At 37.6% G+C, this 26,782-nt stretch overlaps 1 protein-coding gene across 1 annotated transcript; it reads right to left on the minus strand.

Moving 5' to 3' along the window:
- NOC3L (NOC3 like DNA replication regulator) lies at nucleotides 1-26,752 on the minus strand. The gene is made up of 21 exons (XM_004020046.5): nucleotides 26,628-26,752; nucleotides 25,185-25,392; nucleotides 22,603-22,735; nucleotides 21,588-21,745; nucleotides 20,940-20,993; nucleotides 19,523-19,653; nucleotides 18,341-18,502; nucleotides 17,875-17,968; nucleotides 15,722-15,897; nucleotides 15,193-15,321; nucleotides 11,066-11,197; nucleotides 8,611-8,691; nucleotides 8,183-8,283; nucleotides 5,906-5,978; nucleotides 5,757-5,820; nucleotides 5,599-5,670; nucleotides 5,088-5,269; nucleotides 3,712-3,840; nucleotides 2,950-3,047; nucleotides 695-779; nucleotides 1-351 (listed from the first exon to the last, which is right to left on the minus strand). The coding sequence occupies exons 1-21, from the start codon at nucleotides 26,634-26,636 to the stop codon at nucleotides 223-225; spliced, it is 2,400 nt and encodes a 799-aa protein (XP_004020095.2). The 5' UTR covers nucleotides 26,637-26,752; the 3' UTR covers nucleotides 1-222.
- Nucleotides 26,753-26,782: the final 30 nt, after the last annotated feature.

Here is a 26,782-nt window from a genome sequence, read left to right on the forward strand (position 1 = left end):
TGGTGGTGCAATAAAAATAGATTTATTTGGTTATAAAGAGTAACTGACTGGTAAAAAGCAATCTCATAGTCTTGATTTTCCTGTGTGTATTTTCAGGATTGGGGCAGAACCCCATGCCAGGCAGAAGACAATTCCTTCTCCTCAAGATTAACAATATATCTTTATGTACACCTGCACAAACACACAAATATGCGTGAAATTCACTGACTCTTCATTCTTCTACTACCGTAGTGATTTTTCCAAACATTTGGTGAAATCCAGAGGCAACTGAGCAGCAACTTGACTGCAGTGTCTTTTGATCAGTTGATTTAACTCTTCATTCAAAAATGAATCCCCTTGTAAAACTTTATCCTGAAAAAATATTAGAAGTATGAGTTAAAAGTCTGCTTATGCTGTAAGCAAAAGACAAGCCATGAGCTAAGCTAAAAATGGCAACAGCTGACATCAAAGCAGCACATGAAACGTAACAATGACAGGGGCTGCGTCACGTCTTGGACTTGTCAGCTAGTCTATACCGAATGAACAGTCTCCTATCTCCACGGTGATCTAATCCCAGAAATTAACCCTACCATCAACTCCTAAACATGAAAAAAAAAATCCACCTAGAAAACAATTTAGCAAGTTGAAATCAGTTACTAAGAGACATTTAGTTTTTATTTCATCTTTTGAAAAAATTATGAAAACTATCACATACCTTCCTTTTGGAGTTCGAAGATTCAACAGGAGGATTAAAAGTCATTGCTGCCATGCTATAAGCCTCAAAAAGCTCTGCAGCAGATCTATAATAACAAACATAAGAAATGTAAAGGCACCAATCTATCTGTATAACTTTAAAAGTTAGATTGTACCCAAAGAATTAGATCTTACCCAGAGAAAAGAGTTTGTACTCAATGTATACTTCTTAATCTCCCTCACCTACTTCTCTCCTCCTAACCCCCTCCTTTCTGGCACCATCTCATTGTTCTCTGTATCCATGACTGTTTCTGTTTTGTTGGTTCATTTGAGAGTGAAATCATACAGTATTTGTCCTTCTCTGACTTATTTCACCTAGCATAATACCTTCTATGCCCATCCATGTTGTTGCAAAGGGCAAGCTTTAATACCTTTTTTCATGGCTGAGTAATATTCTAGTCATATATACCTCACTTTCTTTATTCATTTCAGTTCAGTTCAGTCACTCAGTCATGTCCGACTCTTTGGGAACCCATGAACTGCAGCACGCCAGGCCTCCCTGTCCATAACCAACTCCCGGAGTTCACCCAAACTCATGTCCATCGAGTCAGTGATGACATCCAGCCATCTCATCCTCTGTTGTCCCCTTCTCCTCCTGCCCCCAATCCCTCCCAGCATCAGAGTCTTTTCCAATGAGTCAACTCTTCGCATGAGGTGGCCAAAGTATTGGAGGTTCAGCTTTATTCATTTATTGATGGGCATTTAGGTTGCTTCCATTTCTTGGCTATTGTAAATAATGCTGTGATGAACTTAAGGATGCATATATCTTTTCTAATTAGTGTTTTTGTCTTCTTTGAAAACCAGCAAAACACACATATAAAATAAGTCCTAAATCCCCATATTATAACTTCATTATCCAACTAAATCCACCTCAGATAGTTCTGGTATACACTGATAAATATAAGCCTGAACAAAAAGAAGGCTGAGCAAAAGATCTCAAGTTTAATGTGATCAAATCCCAACTCAATCAGTTATGTGAAAGATATGCAACTAAGTGTTAAGTTAGTCATGAGAACACAAGGCATGGAGTTATCTTCCACGGATTTCCAACAGCGTAATTCTTCAGTTTGCTTGGATTGGAAGCCAGGAGACGCCAATCAGGACAGAATAAATGTCTATACCCTTGGATGTAAATGAATCCTTAATGATCTAAGACTGAAGAAGGGCAAAGGTTAACTCTATCCTACCCAGAAGGAAAAGGGTTTATAGGAAATTACAGTTTATACCTCATTAAGAGAGGTGGGTAGCTGACTATTATGATGTAAAGATATAGATCTGTTTTATCATCTCTCCCAGTATTTCAAGAGAGGCTGGAAATGTGATTTTTAGGTGAATCCCCCCAAATTTTATAATATAGCAACTAATCAGACTTTTGTCCAAACACTGAAGAGGCCAGAAAATCTTGTTTTAAGGCCACCTGTCTGCGGTCTCTGATTAAAGAAGCTAGTGGGGCTGTAAAGGAAGGGGAAAATCTATAGCACCGTACTAATTCTGAGGGTGGGACTATCACAAAGGTGACTTCTTTTCTATAGAATGAAGTATTTCCTAATTGATCTTGTGTGGGGGTAGGGGGGAGAAAAAATAATTACTACTGTTTCAACTTCTTTGTAGTTTTTGAAATTTTTCAGGATAAAAAGCTGTGGGTAAAGAAAATTCTTTCAGGAGGACCTCCTTTCCCCATCTGGAAGAGAAAGATGAACACTGTAAGTACCAGTCCAGATTCTGACTGGTCAGGGAACACAAAAGGATAGCTGTCAGGGCTAACAAGAGAAACTGCTGCCTTCTAGGTGGCCGGGTTCAAAGCACTTCTCTCTGCTTCCTCGCTTCTCCCTTTCTGGTCCTAGCAGAATCATTCAGAGGGGCAGGGGAAGGGAGTCTGGTTAGACTCAGGGATCTTCGCATAAAGCAAACATGGCATCATCTTAGTACACGTTGAACCTAAATAATAAGCACCTGGGATTCACTATTCTTTCTACTTACCTGCATGTGTGAAACTTTTTATAACTGAAAAAAAAAGTAATTATTCAAAACAAACCAAATCTCAGTTAGCAATGTTTTCTCCTTGGAATAACTCAAGAATATGAAGTGGACCAAATCCAGATGACCAACTGACCACTTTCCATTTTGAAATCTATTACTTTGTAAAAAACAGATTTCTCATAGTCAAAACAGCTATCAGCTGAAATCTGTAGTTCCTAAGGCGACGCTAAATACTACCTTCGGCTCAATTCTGGTTTGAGTGCTTCCGAGCCTTCTGAAGGGGCTCCGGCGATGAGGTGAACGGCAAATTTCTGCACTATGGGATGGTAATGTCGCTGAAAGGGAAAGAGGACAACCACATTTTGCACGGGTCAGTATAAGACACAAGCCACAGTTGAATAAACACCAGTTTTTCTAAAAACCACAAATGCATATCTAATTCATTAGAACCACCTACCCACAGAAAGAACAGTATCTTTGCTCACAAGATTCCAATACAAGTCTGATGACCAAGCTACCAAGTGATGTAGCTTAGTCTTGCTTTTACAGTATGAAAAGGAAAATCAAAAGGCAATTTCTCTTTCAGAGTAAAAACAGTTAGTTTACAACAGGTTTCCTGAAATGTATTTCCACTTGAATGCTACTGTTCACACGATAGGGTCACAACATAGGTGAAACCCTCTTGAAACTGGCAGGCTTCCAAAGTCTCCCTGGATAGGACCCAATACAAATACGCCTGATAATGAATCTTCTATTTTGAATACTGTCAGGGAAACATTTCAGGAAATCTCACGCTACAATACTGTCACCACTTTCTGCTTCCTTAGAAAATGCATCTCAGCACCTTAATAGCAAGAGCAAAGTGAGATGTGGAATATCAAGACAGGAATTGTACGAAAGGTAGTCCCAAAACAAAATACATTAAGTTCTCTGGCAATTATAGCTACTTGGGAAAAAACTGAAAAATAGGAAAGGGCTGGGGTGGGGGGGCCCTCTTACCCGCAGTGCATGCAATTCCCAAAGAGCGGTGTTCTGAGCATTGCAGTACTCGGGTTCATCCAGCTCGGGAAGGAAAACCCCACTTCCCTGAGATTCATTGTCAAGCAACAGGTCTGTTTTAGGGAAAGTCTGCAAAAATGTCATAAAAAGAAGGACTAATTAAAACAATATTATTAATTTTAAGGATGCTATTAGATTCTGCACTTTTATTTCCATTTAAACATAATTTGGTTCTATAGTTACATAAGAGATAAAAGTACATGTACTTTATACCTAGTTTTAATTTCTGCAATTTAAGTTTGCTCCATGACAGAACAAAAATTGCAAAAGAATATTTTCTTAGCTTGCTTTGAAAATAATTCATTTCATCTTGCAAAAGAAAACAGATATTCTTTCACTCAGCAACCCCACTTTTAGGAATCCGTTTTATACAAATAATTACATTAGATACACATATAAGAATATTCACTATAGCATCATTTATAATAGCAAAGAAGCAAACAACTTACATCCATCGAAAGAAAAACGCAAAGTATAAACGCCAGATTACTTAAATTTCAAATTTCAACTCTGCAACTTACTAGCAGTGTCACTTTAGGCAAGTTTCTTAATTTCTCTGGACCTCAGTTTTTCCTATCTATAAATGAGAGAAATAGTAGCTACTTCAGAGTTGCTATGAAGATTAAGTGAATTAATTTTTGCAAAGCATTGTATCAGTGCTTTCACACAGTAAGAACCATGTTAAACCAGCAGTCATTAACAAGACAAAGTAGCTGTATTTTTACTGACACAAAAATGTGTCTGCCACCAGTAAGTGTGAAAAAGAAAAGCTGTAGAACAGAAATGTATATTATAATCCCCTCCCCATTAAAAGAAAAAAAATTCTGTTTGTGTGTGTTTAGGACTTCCCTGTAGCTCAAATGGTAAAGAATCTGCCTGCAATGCAGGCAGGGTTCAGTCCCTGTGTTGGGAAGATCCTCTGGAGAAGGGAATGGCAATCCACTCCAGTATTCTTGCCTGGAGAATCCCATGGAGAGGAGCCTGGTGGGCTACAGTCTGTGGGGTCGCAAACAGTTGGACATGACTGAGTGATTACCACTTGTGTGCATTTAGCGTACACATTTATATATGAATTTTTTAAAGTCTTCTGGATGGATACGCACCACCTAGTAAAAATGGTTATTTCTGGAGAGTGTCAGTAGGGGTGGAATATATTCCTTTCATAATTTTACGTACTTCTTTTATTACCTAATCTTTTCACAAATATGAATTACTTTTATAATTAATAATGTAAATGGGGGAAAAGACATACATCAAACAAAATACCGTTGTTACATAGCAAGAACTATACTCTTATTTGTTTGCACCCTACTTACATGCATTAATATTCTGTTGGTTGCTAAAATGCCAATGCTCGAATTTGGAAGCACGTGAAGAGCAAGGGTACAAAGGCGCTTGATGAAGGCAAGGGCCCGCTGTTGAGAAACTTGCTTTCTGCGTTTAGTCAGCATGACATCAAGACACTGGAGGACGGTCTCAACACCTTCATTTGTAGCACCTGAAACAGCAGATAAGACCCTTCAGGGCTGGTCTCAACCCTTTTTCATTCTGCAACTTCACTGAACTTGAAAAATCTCAGATGAACCTGTCCCACATCATTTCCCTAATTGATGAAGCAGTGCTACCCTGCCCATGGATTGCTCTGAGATTGGAATTCATCTCTAGTCAATTCCAAAAGTTTTCTGAAATACAGATGTGTGGCACTGGCAGGCCAGCATTTTATGTACCAGCTCCTATTTCTCAATTCTCATTGACTAGAACTGCAGTCATAACATATTCTTAAAAGATAAAGATTTATTAAAGACACATTATCTTAAACATACATACCTGCATGTAACTTGAACAGTGTTTTGTAAAGATGAGTATAGAATTTCATTGGATCAATATTCAGAACATCACCTTTGAAATAACAACAAACATCAATTAGGTATGTTACAGCTTCCACAGGCCAAGACAAACAAAACTTGGTCAAGAAACTATCTTACCTTGCCCAGAAAGAATATGAAAAGCAGTCTGGACACAGTGAAGACTTTCTTGATAGCTTAAGTCCTTCAAAAGACAATGACAAAAAAAGGATAGTAAGAATAACTACAATTTATATCTTAAAAAGTAATTCATTAGTAGAGTTACTTACACCAGACTCAATGAGAGAATGTAGAACTACTAATAAATCATCAAAAAATTCCACATTGATAAGGTGAGCAAACCTAGAATCAAACAAAATTTGGTTAAAAGGTAATGTAAACATAGATATAAAGAGCTTAAAAATTAAACTTGACTTGAAAACTGTGTTTTTAATATTACTTGTTTCAAAATGTTACCTATGCTAGAGATGACAGTGATTATATTTTTCATCAATTCATACTGGCCTCTTGGACAATTCATCCACAACTAGACACTATACTCAGCAGGAGTATATGAGGCACTTAACAAATAAAATATATTTCAGAAATACTCCTGCTCAGAGAAAGAAGTTGCTAACAGCAAACGACTTCTCTGAGACAAGCTGACTAGGTGCCCAAGCGATGTTCTAAGTAACAAAGGAGTCATCAGTTACAGCTTCTAGGAAAATGGGGCAGGAAGAAGGAAGAAAGGAAACATTTTGCTATTAATAAGAAAACGAACCCTAGGAAAGCTTAAAATAAATGTTGGACCTAGTGTCCAGCTCAGGCTCTTCAATTAATTACCTACATAATCCTAAATTCTGGCCTTTTATTTCTAGAAATAACTGAGATCACTCAACAGAGTTAAAGAATCATGTGAGCTACTGTCAGCGCACTCTGAACACTATAAAGTGTTAGGCACTGAAGTAGTTCAAGTCAGGATATCTCTTCAGTATTAGTGCAAGAGCCTTTGACACTAAGTAAATCTTAGAAGGAAAGACCTTAGAGGGCACAGATTCCCTGTGCATTGGTACAACCTTTTGGAGAAGTAATACAGCAAGAATTATCAAAATTTAAAATGAGCATATTCTTTGACCTTCAATGTACACAAGTACATTGAAGCTATTTCCAGTGTAGCACTGGGGACTGATCAAATGAAGTATTATATATCCATAAAATGGAGTATCATGAACCTAAAAGTGGGTCTGAATATACTAACAAGGAAGGATACCCAGAATAACTGTTTATCAAAAAAAGAAAAGTTACAGACAGTATACATTTGTGTAAAAGATTCAATCTATACGAAAGAAGGTAGGTAGGCAGATTTACATACTGGTAAAGGAAAGAAGGGAACTTATGATCTTTTAATTTTTAACTGTATTATTTGAATTTGTATTAATAGAGTATTATTAAGAATTTGTTTAAAAAAAGAAATTGGTCACTGAAAAAACAAATAGGTCCTCCCTAATGTAATAATACCTTCTCTTTGAATCTCTCACTAACCTCTCTTTCAATGACAAGAACCACACTATCTTATGAGGCAAAGCATTTCATCACCAAACAGCTCTAGTCATCAGGAAATAATTTCTTCTATATTGAACAGAATCTGCCTTTTCTCTATCTTTCAGACATTAGTCCTATCTGTAAAGCTGGGCTGCCAAACAATGGTAGCCACTGGCCATCAGGCATTTGAAATGTGGCTAGTCCAAACTGAGATGATATGCTATAATGTAAAATATATACCACTTTTTGAAGATACATTATGAAAAAAGGAATGCCAAATATCTCATTAATGTTTAACACTGACTACATGTCAAAATAATATTTAGATAAAATAAATTCAGTAAAATATACTTAAATGATTTCACTGTTTCTTTTTCCTTTTCAATGTGGTTAAAATTAAATTACATATGTAGTTCACACTATATTTCTATTAGATAGCACTGTTCTATGGGACAATATCTCAAATAATTGTAGAAAACTATTATGACGTGGAGAAGGCAATGGCACCCCACCCCAGTACTCTTGCTTGGAGAATCCCAGGGACGGGGGAGACTGGTGGGCTGCTGTCTATGGAGTTGCACAGAGTCAGACACGACTGAAGCGACTTAGCAGCAGAAGCAGCATTATGACAACCATAACTCTGGCTCACATCCCCCAACAGGTTCATCAGGGTTCACAGAAAAATACAAAAAGACCTATCTTAAGAGGAACAGATGATACAAGACTAAAAACTGACTACAGAGCAGGAGGAAACCAGAATTAAGGGATAAATCTTAGCGATAGTGAGAACTGAGTAAGGAGGAGGAAAGAGTTAGTGAAGGAGATTAAAAAAATTAAAGGTTTGAGATGAGAAAACCAAAAAATGTGTAAACAGTTTCAAGGAAAGGCTAGTAACAAAGAAAAATGGGACGAGAACCGAGAAGAACACGAGGTTATCATTAGTGAGCCCTGTTTAAAATTCATGAGTATTTTGGTCTTATTTATTTAGAAAGAATTTAAAAGATTTCAACCTACACAGCCCTTACTTGGCAAGACCTTCCAAAACTGCTGGCAAGAGAGGTGACCTCTGGGCCTTCTTCAGTATTCTGAAGTAGGTCACAAACACGATGTTCAGAGTCTCCGTGTGCTGAGAACAGACAAATCAACTTCAGCGTAACCTAGTACACTTTCTCCCAAGTTACCGAAACTATCACTTTTGAATGCCCAGTCTTTTCTGTCTTTTCCCATCCCTCCTCGCTATTCAACCTTAAGAGTTTCAACCAAACAGAATGAAGATACACATCCTGTTATCTCCTAAAACTACATCAACAGATTAACATTTCCTGCATATCATACATGTAAGCCCCATGAAGTAAACCAAAGTCATATAACTGTAAGTTGAAACAACGTCTCTAGTTAAGATCATTTAACAAAACCTTTTTAAAAGCATAAGAGAATGTGTGAAATCACCTACCAGTTTAAGTTTTTTCTCAGTACTCTCTGAAGCTTCTGCCTCCCGAAGTTCTCTCTCCAGTTTTTCTTCTGCTTTCTTCCACTGAAAGTAGATTTTTTTAAAAAAGAGGTACCACTGAGTGAAGAAGCTAGCTTCAGAGATGCATTATGTATCAGTGTTACGAAACACATACAATACCACAGATTGTCTACAGACACAAATACAAGCAAAAATAGAAAAACACGGATAAGAAACATGTACAAACCAAATTTATGACAGGGGCTGCCTCTGAGGAGGAAGGCAGAAGAATGGGATTGGAGAGAGGAACAAAGAGACTCCAACTCCATCACCAGTGTTTTCTTTCTTTTCAAGGAAAAAAAAAAAAACACAAACCTGAAGTGTATTAATACTTGCTCTTCAGAATTGTAAATACATGGGATATGTTATACTACTCTCTGTAACTTAAATTCTATTGTTACTCTCTGTAACTTAAATTCTTTCAAAAAGAAAAAAAGACATGCTCAGCCCAGAAAGAATTCTTATTGTGAAATCACGTAAACGTGGAAACCAGTCATCAATAATACTTCCCAAACTTATTTACATACAATGCATAAAACTAGATACTAAATATATAGAAATTCAACAAAAAAACAATCTTTTCCCACTCCCTCCTGCTGTAAGAGCAGCAAACAGTGGTTGCTACATTGCCTGAGACAAAGGGGACTGACTGAGGAATAGAGTTTCCTCCCCTCAAGTGAAGTTGTTAAAGATCTGCTAAGAATCTCTGATTCCCCAAGGTAGCCACATACATGCTATTCCTAACAGGCATGTCCCACCTACATTAGGAGAGTGTAGTATAAATAATTTAAATATTAACCTTCATTTGTTAACAATCACTGTCTATTTTGATATTTCTGTCTTTTTGCAAAATTTATTTTTTAACTAAGGTATAATTGCTTTAAAGAAATTTGTTGTTTTCTGTCAAACGTCAACAAGAATCAGCCATAGGTATACATGTGTCCCCTCCCTCTGATATTTCTGTCTTGTTTTCAAAAGTTATTCAGTTCAGTTCAGTCGCTCAGTCGTGTCCGACTCTTTGTGACCCCATGAATCGCAGCACGCCAGGCCTCCCTGTCCATCACCATCTCCCGGAGTTCACGCAGACTCACGTCCATCAAGTCCATGATGCCATCCAGCCATCTCATCCTTTGTCGTCCCCTTCTCCTCCTGTCCCCAATCCCTCCCAGCATCAGGGTCTTTTCCAATGAGTCAATTCTTCGCATGAGGTGGCCAAAGTACTGGAGCTTCAGCTTCAGCATCATTCCTTCCAAAGAACACCCAGGACTGATCTCCTTCAGAATGGACTGGTTGGATCTCCTTGCAGTCCAAGGGACTCTCAAGAGTCTCTCCAACACCACAGTTCAAAAGCATCAATTCTTCGGTGCTCAGCTTTCTTCACAGTCCAACTCTCCATCCATGCATGACCACAGGAAAAACTATAGCCTTGACTAGACGGACCTTAGTTGGCAAAGTAATGTCTCTGCTTTTGAATATGCTGTCTAGGTTGGTCATAACTTTTCTTCCCAGGAGTAAGCGTCTTTTAATGTCATGGCTGCAGTCACCATCTGCAGTGATTTTGGAGCCCAAAAAATAAAGTCTGACACTGTTTCCACTGTTTCCCATCTATTTCCCATGAAGTGATGGGACCAGATGCCAGATCTTTGTTTTCTGAATGTTGAGCTTTAAGCCAACTTTTTCACTCTCCAAAAGTTATTAGACCCATTCAAAGACGGATATTCCTGGAAATGACTTTTTATTTTGTTCTTAATAACCCATGTGGATAACCTAATAAACTGTTTAGAAACGTTTTGAGAAGAGATCATAATGATGCTGGTGGTGGTGGTAACCAACGTTTATATAGTACACCCAGTGCTGTACACGCCATTAAGTGGTTTTCCTATATTATTCTATTTAAACTGAACAGTGACCCCTGCAAGGCAGAGCTATTATTAGCTCTATTTCTCAAAACACTAAAAAAAAAAAAAAAGAAAGTTTACAAAGTCCCATAGCAAATAAATAAAAGTCTGGAATTTCAATCTGGGTTTCAAATAAAAAGCAACAGAGAAACAAGATTCAATTAAAACCTATTTTGTTGCCAACTTCACATGAATACACCCTTTCTTTTAAGGAAGGGATCTGTGTTATCACAACAAATCTAAGACGATCTTAAAAGCCAGCATGGCAAGAAAAAGCCAAAGGATAATAGACAACATGGCAAGAAAACCTTTTCACCTGTTGCTCTCTTTGCTAATAAATTGTCAATTACAGTTGATTTCATAAAACATTTCTTTGCAATAACTGGGGAAAATAAAACCCTCTAAATATATTTATATTTATGATTTAACTATGATTTTTACCTGTGCCTAATTGATTTTACTCTAAAATCAATTAAAACCAAAAAGGAAATCAATCAAACCTTTCTCTGCATTCTTGATAGAGTTTTTCTCTTTTCCTTGAAAGTCATGAACTTTTTTGGTTTATTGATATCCTCTGTATCTTTTTTCACTTCTATTTCTTTGATTCTTAGGCACAAGAATGTTTTTAACATCTGTTATTGGAAAAACACAAATACACAGCTTAATATTTATATTGCTCTCAATACTTTAAGCAGAATAAGCATTAAACAATGTTATTTCCTTCCTTCAAGCTAAAAAAAAAAAAAGATCCAAAAAACAAAAGAACTTTGCAACATCTTTTATCACATTTTACACAAAGTTCTATTATCTTTTTGTTAAACATATTCAGTAATTTTTGTCTATGACTGGACACTAGCATTGTCTAAATACGCACAATGTGGCCCTGGTACATAGGACTGCAAGAGCAGACAGGCCAGGAAAGGCTGGACCAGCATGGGGGCAGAGGATGTTTTAGATATCTCTAAACCAGCTCTCATTTCCCAAATCAGATTCAATTCTGCAGTTAACAGTTATAATCTTTTTCCCCCAATAAAAAAATAATATGAAGACTAGTGTTATTCATTTCAAAACAATTTTTTTAAGCCAGTGGTTTTCCAAATATCACACTCACGCAGAGGGCTTGTTAAAACACAAACAGTTAGACCCCATCTCCGAAGTCTCTGATTCAGCAGGTCTGTCATAGGGGCCCAGCTGATGCTGGTCCAGGGACCCTGAGTACTACTGCCTTAAGCCGTTAAAAAAAATAAATCAGAAACTAATCCAGAAATTGATGTATTGTGTGCTACAGCAGCCATCCAAATACAAAGACAAAGGGGCTTAAAATCCTACACTTTCTGGGGAAGAAACCACTCTACTGACCTGCAGTTACAGCAGCAGTCTGCGTGTGTGTGCTGGGGGCGGGGGGGGGGGGGGGGGTGGTGGTTGGAGAACTACAGGTCTGTATTATTTTGAAGTTCTTATACGTACGTTTTGAAGAAAGCTGAGAATTTCATTTAAAGCGTGGAATGGAAGCCAGGAAGAATGAAAAGCATAAACACTGCACCTGAAGTCATTCTAGGTATCAGAAGATTTTAGTATTTTGTAGATATTCTGTGTGCTCATAAAATATCTCCAGGGTATCTTCCCAACCCAGGGATCGAACCAGTATCTCCTGCACTGCAAGTGGATTCTTTACCTGCTGAGCCACCAGGGAAGCTCCCTCCCCAAATAAATAACTCCAAATCAAAGAAAGCAGCACATGGTCCCTTACTAATCTTTGGTAAAGGAACCAAGAATGCACAACAGGAAAAGGACAGTCTACAAAAATTGGTGTTGGGAAAACTGGATATCCATACACAGAACTGAGACTGGTCCCTTATCCTACCAGTTATAAACATTAATTCAAAATGGATTAAAGACTGAAATGTAAGACCCCAGACCATAAAACCCCTATAAAAGAAAACGCAGGGGCAAGGCTCCTTGACACTGGTCTGAGCATTAATTTTTTAGATATAACACCAAACGCATAGGCCACAAAGCAAAGCAAACAACTGAGACTATATGAAACTGAAAACCTTTCACATGCAGGGAGACCACTGACAAGATGCAATGGCAACCTGCAGAATGGGGGAAAATATCTGCAAACCATGTATACGGTAAGTATTCAAAGTACTAAGGAACTCAAACAACTCATAGGAAAAAAAAAATAACCTGACTTAAAAAAGAACAAAGAACCTAAACACATATGATTTATGTATGTCTTCATACAAAGAAGGTGAATGTCAAATGACCAACAGACAAATGAAAAGATGCTCAACAGCATAATCATCATAGAAATGAAAATAAACACGGCAGTGAGATACCACCTCACATCTGTCAGAAAGGCTATGGTGGCTCAGCCGGTAAAGAGTCCACCTGCAATGCAGGAGATCCAGGTTTGATTCCTGGGTTGGGAAGATTCCCCTGGAGAAAGGAGTGGCAACCCACTCCAGTATTCTTGCCTGGAGAATCCCATGGACAGGGGACCCTGGTAAGATACAGTCCATAGGGTTGCAAAGAAGTCAGACACGACTGAGCAACTAAGCACTCAAGCATGCACTCAGTGCAGTTAGGAAGCAAAGGAAACCCTTGTGCACTGTCGGTGGGAACGTAAACTGATACAGCCATGATGGGACAGTATGGAGTCTCCTCAAGAGACTGAAAACTACCGTTATCACATGATCCAGCAATCCCTCTTCCGGGTATATATCCGAAAGAAATGAAATCAGTATCTCAAAGAGATACCTGCACACCCATGTTCACTGCAGCACTGTTCACAAAAGGCAAGATACGGAGACAATCTGCATGTCTGCTGGACAGATGAATGAATAAAGCAAACTGTGATAAAGTAGATGAGCCTGGCGGACATTATGTCAAGAGAAATCAGCCAGACACAGAGAGACCAACTGTATGATCTCAAGGAGTGGTACACACAGAACCAGAGAATAGAATGGTGGTTGCCAGGGGGTGGAAGAAATAAGGAAACTGGCCAGTTATGAGGTGAATAAGTTCCGGGTATCAAATGTACAGCATGGTGACTACCATTAATAATATTCCATTAAACACTTGAAATTTGCTAAGAGGATAGACCTTAAATAGTCTCACCACAGAAAAACAGGTAATTATGAGAGGTAATGGATGTGTTAACCTGACTGGGGTAATCATTTCACAACGTATACATACATTAAATCATCATGTCATACACCTTAAAAAACAATCACTGTAAAAACTATTAATATACAAAACAAACAAATACCAAGAAAGTAAAGAAAGCAGTTTATATTCTAGCATCGATAAAATAAAAGTGTTTCCTCACATCCAGTTTTATGTTCAAGCCCTATTATCTACTTACTCTAATATTCTGAGTAATATTTAAGCCCAATATTTGTAATTTTAGCAGTTCAGCAAAAAGTATCAGCTTTGGGGGATGAAAAGGGTTTGATGACAAAGGAAGACTTCAAAGTTAAAAAACAGTAAAAAATTAAATTAACAAAGATATCTAAGGCCCAAAGGTAGAAAACCATAAAACTTCACTTAAGAACATAAAGGAAGATACCTCATATTCTTGAATACAAAAAAAAATCAATTCCATAATATAATTAAAATGCAAAACTTCTATGAGGCAAAAAGACCACAATACAAGATTAAAAGACAGCAACACATATTTGCAATTTATATAACAAAGATTTAATATGCTTACTATGTAATGTAAGCTCAACAAACACAGACCTTTCGTTTCTTTTGTTCACTACTTTATCCCTAGGACCTAGAATAGTGCCTAGTGCATAACTTTTATTGAAATAAATGAGTATTTTAAAAATTAGTAACATATCATTAAGAAAAATACCTGAGGAAAAAATCTGGCAAACAATACAAACAGGTAAAACATTCAAATGACTAATAAATGTATGAAAGGAAGCAAAACCTTACTAAGAAAAATGTGTAAACAAAATAAACAAGCTATTAATGTACAATTTTTTACCCACCAGACTAACAAAGATTAAAGAGTGAAAATACTCAACATTGGGTAGGTTGTAGGGAAATGACACTCATTACTGGTGGGAACACAAGTGTTCCAATGTTTTTGGAGGACAATTTGATTTTCTCTCTCAAATATTTAAATGTATATACTGTTGGACACAGTATCGACACTTAAGAAATTTAACTCACAGAATATTCACACAAGTGTGAAAAAATAACATGGCCAAGATGTTTTTTTCTATGCTGACTGTAATAGCAAAAATCTAGAAACAACTCAGCTGTCCCTCAAGTGGGGAATTACATATTCACGTAATGGAATACTAAGGCAGATGTTCAAAAGAATGGGATAGCCCTTTACATAAATCCACAATCCATAAAAACTCCAGAATAGTTTCCATTGTATAAACCCATTTTTATTTTAAAATATAAACAGCATGTCTCTATCTGTATACATAAATGTCTATGATAGAAGGATACACGCCAAATTGTTACGAGTGGTTACTTTGGGGGAGTACTGTCACTTCATAGTTTATACACTTCTACAAAAAATAAACGCTTCATAACAACTGAAAATTAACTTTCTACTTTAAAAACAAACACAATTCGAGGTGAGAAAAGAAAGGCTTACCTCTGGCCTAACTTCATAATTTCTGCCCTTCACATAACCAGATATCACTTTAATTACACCCAGGGAAGCTTGGCCTAATTTATCTTGCTTAAATAGTTTCTTTACTGCTTCACAACACATTTCAGATATCTGAAAAATAAAATGTTACACTAAACCAATGTTTCTCAACTGCAGCAGTACTGACATTTTGGGCCAGGTGATTCTGTGTTGTGGGGGCCCGTCCTATATGTTGTTTAGAAGCCTCTCTGGCCTTTATCCACCAGATCCAGCGGCAACAACGCCCTCCTCCCACCACCACAGTCGTTGACAACCAAATGTGTACAGACACAAGCCTGACGTTCCCCGGAGGGTAAAACCAGCTGCTACTCAGAATCGCTGCAACAAACTTATTTTCAAACAATTTTCTTGAAGAGACAGTATTTAGTGGATTTTAGCAATAAATAAGAGCTCCAAAAGAATTTTGAGAGAGAGGAAAAAAATAATCACACGGTCTTGGATTTTCTGTTAAGGAAAAGCAAAAGCAACCCACCAATTTTGACATGTCGTTCATGAGAGGGACAATCAATACAATGATGTTGTTGTGAAAGTTGAAATGAGGCAGGGCCACCAACAGCTCACACAGGCTCTTCACAGCCACCTCTGCCAGTCCTTTGTAGGCCTTTAATGAAACCACATTACTTTTCTTCAGCTTCCTTTGCTTCCAGTCTAACAAAAGATAACTGGAGTTACTTTACTCACTGGTTAAAATTTCAATTAATTAGTTTCTTTTACACTAACAGGCAATCATATGAAAAATCAACATACCATCTGAATTCTTAAATAAGAGTTGTCTACACTTAAGACACAAGTACAAATGTTATCACTAATATTTACCTACCATCATTCATCTTCTGACTCTCCCCACAATTATAAGAATCTTGGATCTTACATCATTTCCCTGGGCTTAGTGCTAATGTTCATTGTGGTAACTTTACCTAAGAGGTCCAGAAGAGGTTTAACTTCTTCAGAATAACTGATGAGTCACAGCACCATTTTTCTAGAAATATCTACACACATACTCTGTGCTGCTGCTGCTAAGTCGCTTCAGTCGTGTCTGACTCTGTGTGACCCCATAAGATGGCAGCCCACCAGGCTCCCCTGTCCCTGGGATTCTCCAGGCAAGAACACTGGAGTGGGCTGCCACTTCCTTCTCCAATGCATGAAAGGGAAAAGTGAAAGTGAAGTCGCTCAGTCGAGTCCGACTTTAGCGACCCCGTGGACTGAAGCCCACCAGGCTCCTCCATCCATGGGATTTTCCAGGCAAAAGGACTGGAGTGGGGTGCCATTGCCTTCTCCAACATACTCTGTAATGTACTGTAACAGAGTATCTTGAATATAAGATACTTGAATATACGAAAATATGTCAATTTTTTTTTCTAAAGTAGGTTCCACACCTCCCTCTTCATCATACACAGCCAGATGACAAAGACAGTGACTTTTTTTTTTTTTTTGACAGTGACTTTTTAAATTTTAATTAATTAGTTTTTCGGTTGTGCCGCAAAGCATACAGCAACTTAGTTCCCCTACCAGGAATCGAACCCGTGCCCGCAGCAGAGGAAGCATAGATTCTTAACCACTGGATCACCAGGGAATTCCCCAAGTGCCTTTGTTTTGAACTTGCTTCTCATAAATGTGATTTTTCCTCAAACATACTGCATTCACCATAATTAAGAACAATATTTTCTATTTACTTAAAACTGACAAGACTTCATAATGGATGGATGAATGGATAAACAAAATGTAGTGTGTGATATTATTCAGCCTTAACAGGGAGGAAAATATTGACATACACTGCAACGGGGAATAATCTTGAAGACATTATGACAGATAAATAAATGCTAGTATGTAGGTTCCAGCTGGGACGACAGAGCACAGAAGCAATATCCACGCCACCCCCCCATTCCATGTCCTTACTGGGCCAACAGATTCAGCTCTGTTGCAGCTGAGATGGCAGCTGGGTGATGCTTATACTCAGCACTGAGTAAAGGAGCCCAACTGAGTCAGATGAAAGCTCCTTGCCTTGGCAAGAAATCTCTTCCCCATTCATGTCAGAATGATTCCTATGCCCTTTCTCCTCTGAACGAAGAGAAAGCAAATATTAAGTCCATCTTCAAGGCACTCATTACATCCAATCACATTATCTTTCTCCCCTGACTATTCCTTCCACATAAAAAAACAGTAGAATAAATTCCAACCATTCATAAATTCAAGAAACATACAACTATTTACTAGGTACAGGACTGCAGCAATGACAATACTAGTACTGATAGCTGATAATGCACAGTGTCTAGTACAGGCACTATAATCCTACTTTATACCTATAAATTAATTCACTTCTCACAACAATTCGATGAGATTGGATTGTTCCTATTAAAGAAAAGCATCAACATACTATTAAAGAATAGTACTTTAACTATTCCTATTCCCATTTTATAGACAGAAAAACTACAGCACAGAGAGGTTAAGTCCTTTGCCTATCACAGGTATTAAGAGGTGAACCAGAACTTGAACTCAGGAAGTCGGACTATAGACTCTGTTCCTCATCATTCACTATACTGACTCAACACACAGGACAGAATACAGAATTCACCTTCCTGATGAGAGCTCAGTGTGCTACACACTCTTAGGATACTTTTAATATACCTTTAATCATTTGCTCCAGATTTTCCAAATAAAATTTGTATTGGCTAACCAGGCCTTCTTCAAATTCTCTTAATTTCTGGGTTTCTTTCCGGATCTAAAGAGACCAAAAAGATCATTTTCTTATATCAAAATATTAAAATCCATTTTTAAATTAGCACAAAATATGAGTACCCCCCACTATTTCTCCCACCTCTGCATGCTCAGTTGTTAAAGTCGTGTCTGACTCTTTGTGATCCTATAGACTGTAGCCTGCCAGGCTTCTCTGTCCATGGGGTTTTCCAGCAAGAATACTGGAGGGAGTTGCCATTTTCTCCTCCAGGGGATCTTCTCGACCCAGGGATTGAACCCACATCTCCCGCATTGTGGGCAGATTCTTTACTACTGAGCTATCAAGGAAGCCCTTTTCCTGTCTCTAGCGAAGCAAAGTTTTTAGCTTATCTTGTGTAGTAGTTATATCCAGCATTACCTTGGTGGATTTTTCTGCCTCTGTTAGGGGTCGTATTTTATATGAAGGAGTAATGTCTTTAAATAACTCCATCAAAGAAACTATCACCAGCTTTCGAACAGTAACAGCCACATCAGGATCCTGCTCCATCAGCATAGAACGTAATTCTTTCAATTTTTTAATCTGTTAAAGAAACAACATATAAGGCTAGAGAAATGGCAAGATAATTATGAACAAAAGAAACCCACCACACATCTGGCACAATAAGTGGAATTCCACAATGGCTCACAGTCTAGTCCAGCCACGCACAACTCCAGACACTGCTCACATTAACAACACATAAATCACTAAAGTTGTAAGTTCATCAAATTTTTGTTAAAGAAGCAGTTAGAAAAAATAGACTTTAAGAAGTTTACATTTATTAATCTATTTTTAGAAATTCTTCATTGATTTTCTTTTTTTAATGATGCTACCTTTTTTAAAATTGAAATATAGTTGATTTACAATGTTTCAGGTGTACAGAAAGTGATTCAGTTATACACATACAAATATATATGTATTCTTTTTCAGATTCTTTTCCATTATAGGTTATTACAAAATAATGAATATAGTTCCCTTTGCTGTACAGTAGGTCTTTGTTACTGATCTATATTATACAGAGATTATAATCATCTATATCTGAATCCCAAATTCCTAATTTATCCCTCCCCCACCCCTTTCCCCTTTGGTAACTGCAAATCTGTTTTCTATAACTGTATCATTTATCGAGATTCCACTCATAAGTGGTATCGTATGATATTCGTCTTTCTCTGACTTCATTTACTCAGTCTGCTAATCTCTAGATCCATCCATGTCGCCACAAATGGCACTGAGTTTTCTTAAGACATGCATGTCCTACTTCCCTAAAAATACTTTCTGAAATATACTGTCACATACATCAATCAAGATAGTCCAATATCTTCATTTAGAGATGAAAAAATAAGACTCAGAATGTTCAAGCAACTTTTCTAAGATCACAGAAGAAACAAAGTTCAGATTTGGATTAGGCTAAGGTTCTATGTACTCTCTTATTTTAATTCAGTTACTACCATCTTGTTAATGTCCTTCCTTTCTGTGTGTGCTTACAGCTAAGAAGAGAATCTTAAAAGATCAGACTATTACACCACATAATGCGAACAGCCTAAGGAAATTAGTTATACTCACATTACTTTCTGGGTCTGATAATATGGCAGATGCCAAAGCTGCAATATGCATTTTCCTCTCCTGTAGCTTCTTCTTCCTCTCAATTAAATGTTCTTCTAATGTCAGCTCCTTAATGGGCTTCTCAATTGTCTCTGAAATAGATTAGGTTTCACCTCTTAAACATTTCTTTATTTACAAGTATCCAAGAGTCTTAATGATTAAAATACTTTTCTTGTAGTAAAAAACAACCATAATGATAGCTAACTTTTACCAAGTACTTGCCATGGGCCGAGATTACTATTAATACATATAAATCTCTCATCAATCACATGAGGCAAATACTATCATTAGCCTCATTTTATAGATAAACTGAGGCAAAGAGAAAGTAACTTGCCTAACTTCAAATATCTGGCAGAAATGGGATTTAAATCCAGGTAGTCGGATTAAGAGTTCTTATTCTTAAGTACTATGCTAACTGTTGCTGTTGTTTAGTCACTAAGTCATGTCCATCCAACTCTTTGTGACCCCATGGCCTGTAGTCCACCAGGCTCCTCTGTCTGTGGACTTTCCCAGGCAAGAACATGGAACAGGTGGCCATTCCTTTCTCCAGAGGATTTTTCTGACCCAGGGATCAAACTTAAACGTTTCCTGTATTGGTAGGGATTCCTTGCCACTGAGCTATAAGGGAAGCCCACTGTGCTAATAATCCCACAATAATTCATACAAATTAAGAGAAAGAACAATCTGATTTAGTTTTTAAAAAGTACAAAACATGCTCCTGTTTTCAACTCTATGCAAAATACATCTACCTTAAGAAATTTACATGGAACTAGATTTAACAAACACACAAGCATAATCTGTTATAAGCCTATGAAGGATGATCCAAAACAGTTAAAATAGTTGCCCTGTAATCTCATTTACACTAATAAGGTTTGCTAAGACAAAGTAAAATTTAAGAAGCTTGTTTTATCACAAATTCCAAACCAATATAGTTTCAAACAATAAAATATGTTCTTTCAGTTTAACTGTGATTGGAACTGGTCCAACTATTAGAACCCACATTTAGTTATGTAAAACAGACATACATAAAGTATAACTGCTCTAAGAAAGAGCCAAAATAACTTTGTACCAGAGTCATTTTTATCCTTTAGGCTAAAAAGTTAATAGTTATTTGTAGGCAGGTCCATGCACGCCTAGACATCACCAAACATAACTGCATAAAATTTTCCATAGGAAGGGCAACAAACAATCAAATTACACAAGGTGAGATTTTCAAAGTGTGGGAAAATGTTCAAAATGACCTTGAAATGACCAGTACTCCAAAATGCACATTCCAGCTTGTATCTAAAACTAATTCACTATTAAGTAAAAAAAAAAAAAAAAAAAGAATGTAATTCTCAATTAACAATTTAGTAACTAGAAAGATGCATATCATTACCTTCCTCAGGTTCCATCTCTTCTTGATCCTCTTCATCTTGGTTACTGTCAATAACTATATGGAAAATATGCATATTAAAAATATGGTAACATACATAAGTTGTAAAACCACAAGGAAAACCAGGAAAGTGATTACCATAAAACTCAGGAAAATAGTTACTTTTGTTAGGAGGGAACAATTAGTGATTAAGGAGAGCAGAAGGGATGTTTCTGAGTGCTGGCAGTATTTCTTGCCCAGATGGTAGCTTTATGGGCGGATTTTTTTGATAAACCACATAACTTCACATCTTTGATTCCCCGACTTTTGTGTTTTATTTCACAAAAATACATGGGGGAAAAAAAGGCTAAAAAAGGATGACTAGTATGTTTCTAATTTTAGAAACAAAAAAATTAAATACTCCAAAAACAATCATCTTAACCTTGCAGCTTCAGCTGTACTCACAGTACAATGGGCATAATTGTACTATGAGATAATCATTTGTATTTCCGGCCAGAATTGTCAACTTTGCTCTATGACTAACTGTAGCTATCCTGTTTCGTAGATATGAGTAAAAGTCAAAATAAAATAAATTTTGAATGAGAAAATTTTGAACGTGATATTAGTAAGGGACCAAAATTTTAACCTAATACACAGGCTGATCAGATTCACCTGGTTTCTCTCTGGTCTGTGGGATTATACCACTTTTATCTTTGATAGGAAGTAAGTGAATCAGTTCCTTCTCAGGCGCAATTTGCAGAGTTCTTGGTATTTTTTCATATTTATCTATAACACTCTCATGCTTCCGTTTCTTGACGTGAACAGGCTCACTGCAGGAAAAAAATTCAATATTTTTAAAAAAGAACTTAAGAGACTTATCATTTTAAAAGTACATAAAAATAAATCACTAACCAAATCTTTAATAGGCATAAAGATATTAGCAATTAGATCAGGAACATAAGAGGTATTTGTATAATAAAATGAATCATATAAAGCCATAAAACTATGGCTTACATTTAGTTTTCCCTTTAGCGGCAAAATAAAGGTGAAGGTACAGACTTTTTTTGGTGAAGAATATTCCACAGAGCCAATGTGGACATCATGCCAAATGTTTTACTTTCCCCAAAACCTTCAGAACATAGCATAGACTTTGGACTTCACCTAAGTTTAAATTTCAGATCCATTATTTGTGACTATGGGAAAACAGTTTCCTTTCTGTGAAATAGAATAATACCTACCTGGTATGATAACATGGAATAGGAAATGGCAACCTATTCCAGTAATCTTGCCTGGAAAATTCTATGGACAGAGGAGCTTGGCAGGCTGTGGTCTATAGGGTCACAGAGAGTTGGACACAACTGAGCAACTAAGCGTGACAGGGAACAGTGACTGAGATGGCTAACATGGCCATGAGGATCGCGGGGCTGTTTTGCCTCAGAGAATAGCATACTTCACTATTCAGACTCAAAAGAAACAAAGATATATACTAAGTAAGACTAGCTTTTTTTTATGAGCTAATTTTATTTACGAAATAAACAGAATAAGGTTTACAGAATAGGGTTTACAGTTTACAGACTCCAGTGTTCACAGGTGAGCAGCATCTTGCACTAACCACCTGAGTAAAATTCAGAACCAAGTTTTTAACCTGGAAAGGATGCGAATGACTGTAATCTAAATGAAGTATTACCTGGAAGAAATGTCTCTCGTTAGAAAAGATGCTCTTTGTCCTAAATCTTTCATTAACTGTAAGTCATCTTCATCCATCATATCTAAAGGAAGGGCTTCCTCCTCTTCTTCTTCTTCCCTCTCAACCCTTTTACCTATTCCAAAAAACAACAACAACAAAAAAATCAGGAATTAGTATTAGAGACACAGAATCCTGTGTTTTTGTGTCTACGATAGGAAAAGCTTATGTTTTTCAACCACCTTAGCCCAGTGAGCACTACTGACATGTTGGGCAGGACAATTCTTTGCTGTACTTGGTTGTCATGGATGAGGCAAAATGCTAGCATCTCTGACCCCTTAAATCTAAATGCCAAGAGCATTCTAAACACCAGGTCACTTACGCCAAGCCTAAGAATTTAAAATACATCCTAAATTGGTTAAATTTACATGTAAGTGAAAAATACACAGCAGCTTAAAAAAATTTTGAAGGAGGAAGCAATGATAATTGTGTCACCTGCTGCGTAGTTCTTGTAGATCATATAGCTAGAATATGGCTCTACCTCAGTCTCAACAACTGGATGATACTGTATACCTTTATACCACTTAACAATTCCCTGCTGATGAACATTTTGATTATTTTCAAAATAATTTTTTTTTGGCCATAATTAGTGAAAGTTGCTCAGTCGTGTCCAACTCTTTGGGACCCCATGGACTCTACAGTCCATGGAATTATTTAGGCCAGATCACTGGAGTGGGTAGCCTTTCCCTTCTCCAGGGAATCTTCCCAACCCAGGGATCGAATCCAGGTCTCCCACACTGCAGGTGGATTCTTTATGAGCTGAGCCACAAGGGAAGCCCAAGAATACTGGAGTGGGTAGCCTATCCCTTCTCCAGCACATCTTTCCAACCCAGGAATTGAACCAGGGTCTCCTGTATTGCAGGCGGATTCTTTACCAACTGAGCTATAAAGGAAGCCCCTTATAGTTTCCATATTTTTGCCATAATTAACCATAATTGCCATACTGCCAAATATGTCGTATATGCCATAATAATTGCCATACATTAACAGTGTTGCAATGAACATGCTTGGGCATATATACTCTTAGAAAATATTTTCAAATAATCATAGGATACATTCCTAGCAGTGAGATCTCTGGGTCAAAGGAAAGTCTATTTCTTTTAATTCTTACTGTGATAGTTCACATATGAGTTTATGTGTACATACATATTTTTCTCCTTTTTACTCAGCTGGTGTAAGCCCATCTTACAAGTGGTGATAACCTATCATTTCAAGAGGGTGGAAGCTCCAATATACATGACTTTTCATCTTGCTTTTTCAAATTAAAATTCATTTTATATACTATTTCATGTTAGAACATAAAAAGTTTCCTTCTTTCTTGAAACATGTTTCTTTCAGTTTCTAAGATATATACAATTTAAGTCTTCTTCCTAATTCTCTGGCTCCACCTCAAACCACATTACAGGTTTTTCTACTCACATCTTAAATGCTGGCGTTCCTTAAAATTATTTTCTGGGTTCTCTTATTTTCATGTTACACAGTCTCCATGGTGATTTTACTCATGTCAAAGGCTTTGATTAGCATCTATATAGTAATAATTTGCAAAACTGTTCTCTCTAACCCAGGTCTTTCACTTGAACATTATACCTATACCCAACTCCCTAAGAGACTTAATTTAGATGTTCAATGTGTAAGAAGAAAGACATTTTTTGCTTTTATTTTTAAAATATAATACCTAACATATCATGCTTTTTAAATTCTTCTGAAATTTAGATAGATCTTTAAACGTATCTAACTCAAGCAAGGCCTGTTTTTTTTTTTTTTTTTTTTTAAACAAGTGAAGTACCTGGAGATTAAGTGACAGATGAAGGCCACACCACTAGTAAGAAACAAAATCATGAGAAAAGCTCAGGTATCCTGACTTCTAGTCCCATGCCCTTTTATACATCACAATAGCATGGCTGCCAATGGATCAAATTAAACAGGTCAGGGTAAGAGAATGAGATGTGCACAGGAAGAAAGAAAAGTCAGATATAGTCAAATATTAATACCCTGAAAGTACAAGTTCTGCTGTAGCCAAATGGGTCTGACTCAGAATGATCATATTCCTTAACTGTTTTGAGTACTTGGGAGTTTTTGAACAGGGTGACAAAAGAATAACCTTGACAATTACAGCTCAATTTCATTCCAAGTGAAAAGAAAGCCAGAAGTTTAGAAAACTAAGTGATACTTGGCAACACTGTGAAGAATGCATTAGAGAAAAGCAATACTGTTTCCTTAGCTAACTGCCAGTGACACGGGAAAGTGGTAGCATTGGAATGCCCAAAAGTTATTTACGGTTTTTTTCTTAGTCTGTTTCCCAAATATGCACTGAAAATCTTCAGATCTGCTTTCTAAACAAACTAAAAGCAGAAGCTGGGTCTCTTTCACCATGAATACTGCATTAAAATGTTTTCTCATAGTGACTGAAACATACAGGACTACGATCCTTCCCTAGGAGTGACGACTAAAAGGCAAAGTTATTGCATGAAGAATATTTTAGAACAAATCAATAGAAACTGGAACACAGGAATGTTTTCAGTTACCTGGTCGTTTCTCCTTTGGGTCCTCCAACAGAACGGGTTTCTTAGACACAGCATCTTTTACAGCTTGCCTTAGTTTCCTCTGCTCTTTACGGTACTTCTTGAGAGTGCTTTGTTGTTTAAACTGTTTGTTTTTTAGCTTGTTTTCAAGTTTGACTTTACTAGTTTTCAACAACTTCCGAAAGCTTGGAACCTGTTTTTTATTTCTTCTCTAGAAAACAACAGAAGGGGCACTGAATACCCAGAAAAATAAATGACTTTATTTTTAAAATCAGGTTAAAAAGAATTGATTATTTCATTAGGCCAATTCCACAATTTTAATGTCTCACAGTCACGGGTCTTGCGGATAAGAGTTAAAACCATACTATGGCATTAATCCTACAGAACAGCGCCAGATCAGTTGTTCAACGGGAGGTTCTCACAGTGAGCAGAAATCACAGCGGTTCAAAAGGGTCTAAGACTCAAAAACATGTGAAAAACCACTGAATTACTGGTAAATGGTTATTCAAGGCTAGTTTAACACTTGTAGTTTGGCATACTAAGATTAAAATGTTGGCTGTCTTTAGCAATAACAAGTGACATTTACATATTGCTTAACTGTTTACAAAGTGCTCTAACATATCACCGCCAACAGCCTAGATGTAGTGACTGCTGTTATATTACTGATGAAGCTACAGCTTAAAGAGATCAAGACAAAGACCCTTAAAAGTAAGGAAAACAAAACTGAACTCGCATGTGGATTACAATTTGCTTTTCTATATCCTCACCTTTAGGAAGAAAACAAACAAACAAACAAAAAGACTTAGGTCCCAAGACTCATAAACTTATTGAAAGCAGGACCGTTTCTCGTCTGTAAAATAACGGGTTCAAAAGATGGTCTTGAAGAACTCTTCAAGTCTGACACCTTATGAACTCAAGACTTCGTGCTAATGCCATTGCGGCCCGCTGAAGCCAAGCGTGCTCAGTGGGTGAAAAAGAAGGAGCCAGGTCTAAGGGAGAGGAAGCTGACAGCGCGGAGAGCCAGGAGGGAGCCCTGCTGCTGCTGCTGCTGCTGCTGCTGCTGCTGAGTCGCTTCAGTCGTGTCCGACTCTGTGCGACCCCTTGGACTGCAGCCCACCAGGCTCCCCCGTCCCTGGGATTCTCCAGGCAAGAACACTGGAGTGGGTTGCCATTTCCTTCTCCAATGCATGAAAGTGAAAACGGAAAGTGAGGTCGCTCAGTCGTGCCCGACTCTCAGCGACCCCATGGACTGCAGCCCACCAGGCTCCCCCGTCCTTGGGATTCTCCAGGCACGAGGACTGGAGTGGGGCGCCATCGCCTTCTCCAAGTAGAGAGCCCAGGGAGCCCCTGATCTAGGCCACTGCCGCCGCACCCCATACAACGGCAGCGACTCTGTGACCCAAAAGGGTTCTAAGCCGCGGGGACCAGGCTTCTGAGGACACTTACGGCCTTCATCCTTAAGTGTGCAGGGTACCCCGGCTAGACAAATTCACCAGTGACAGCGGTAATCCAGGAATCCCGAACCCGCAAACACACGTGCGAAATCAGCAACACTGAACCAGCCGGAAACTGCCGCGAGTCCCTCCCCATCCTCCGCCGCC

The sequence above is a fragment of the Ovis aries genome, chromosome 22 (assembly GCF_016772045.2).
Source record: "Ovis aries strain OAR_USU_Benz2616 breed Rambouillet chromosome 22, ARS-UI_Ramb_v3.0, whole genome shotgun sequence".
NCBI lineage: Eukaryota > Metazoa > Chordata > Mammalia > Artiodactyla > Bovidae > Ovis > Ovis aries.

Bases quoted from the DNA above. Each gene is read 5' to 3' on its own strand.
- NOC3L (XM_004020046.5), bottom strand. The intron at 5,821-5,905 runs GTAAGTAACTCT...TGTCTTTTGAAG, and splicing joins ATTCTCTCATTGAGTCTGGT to GACTTAAGCTATCAAGAAAG. The intron at 352-694 runs GTATGTGATAGT...ATATTTTTTCAG, and splicing joins CTTCGAACTCCAAAAGGAAG to GATAAAGTTTTACAAGGGGA.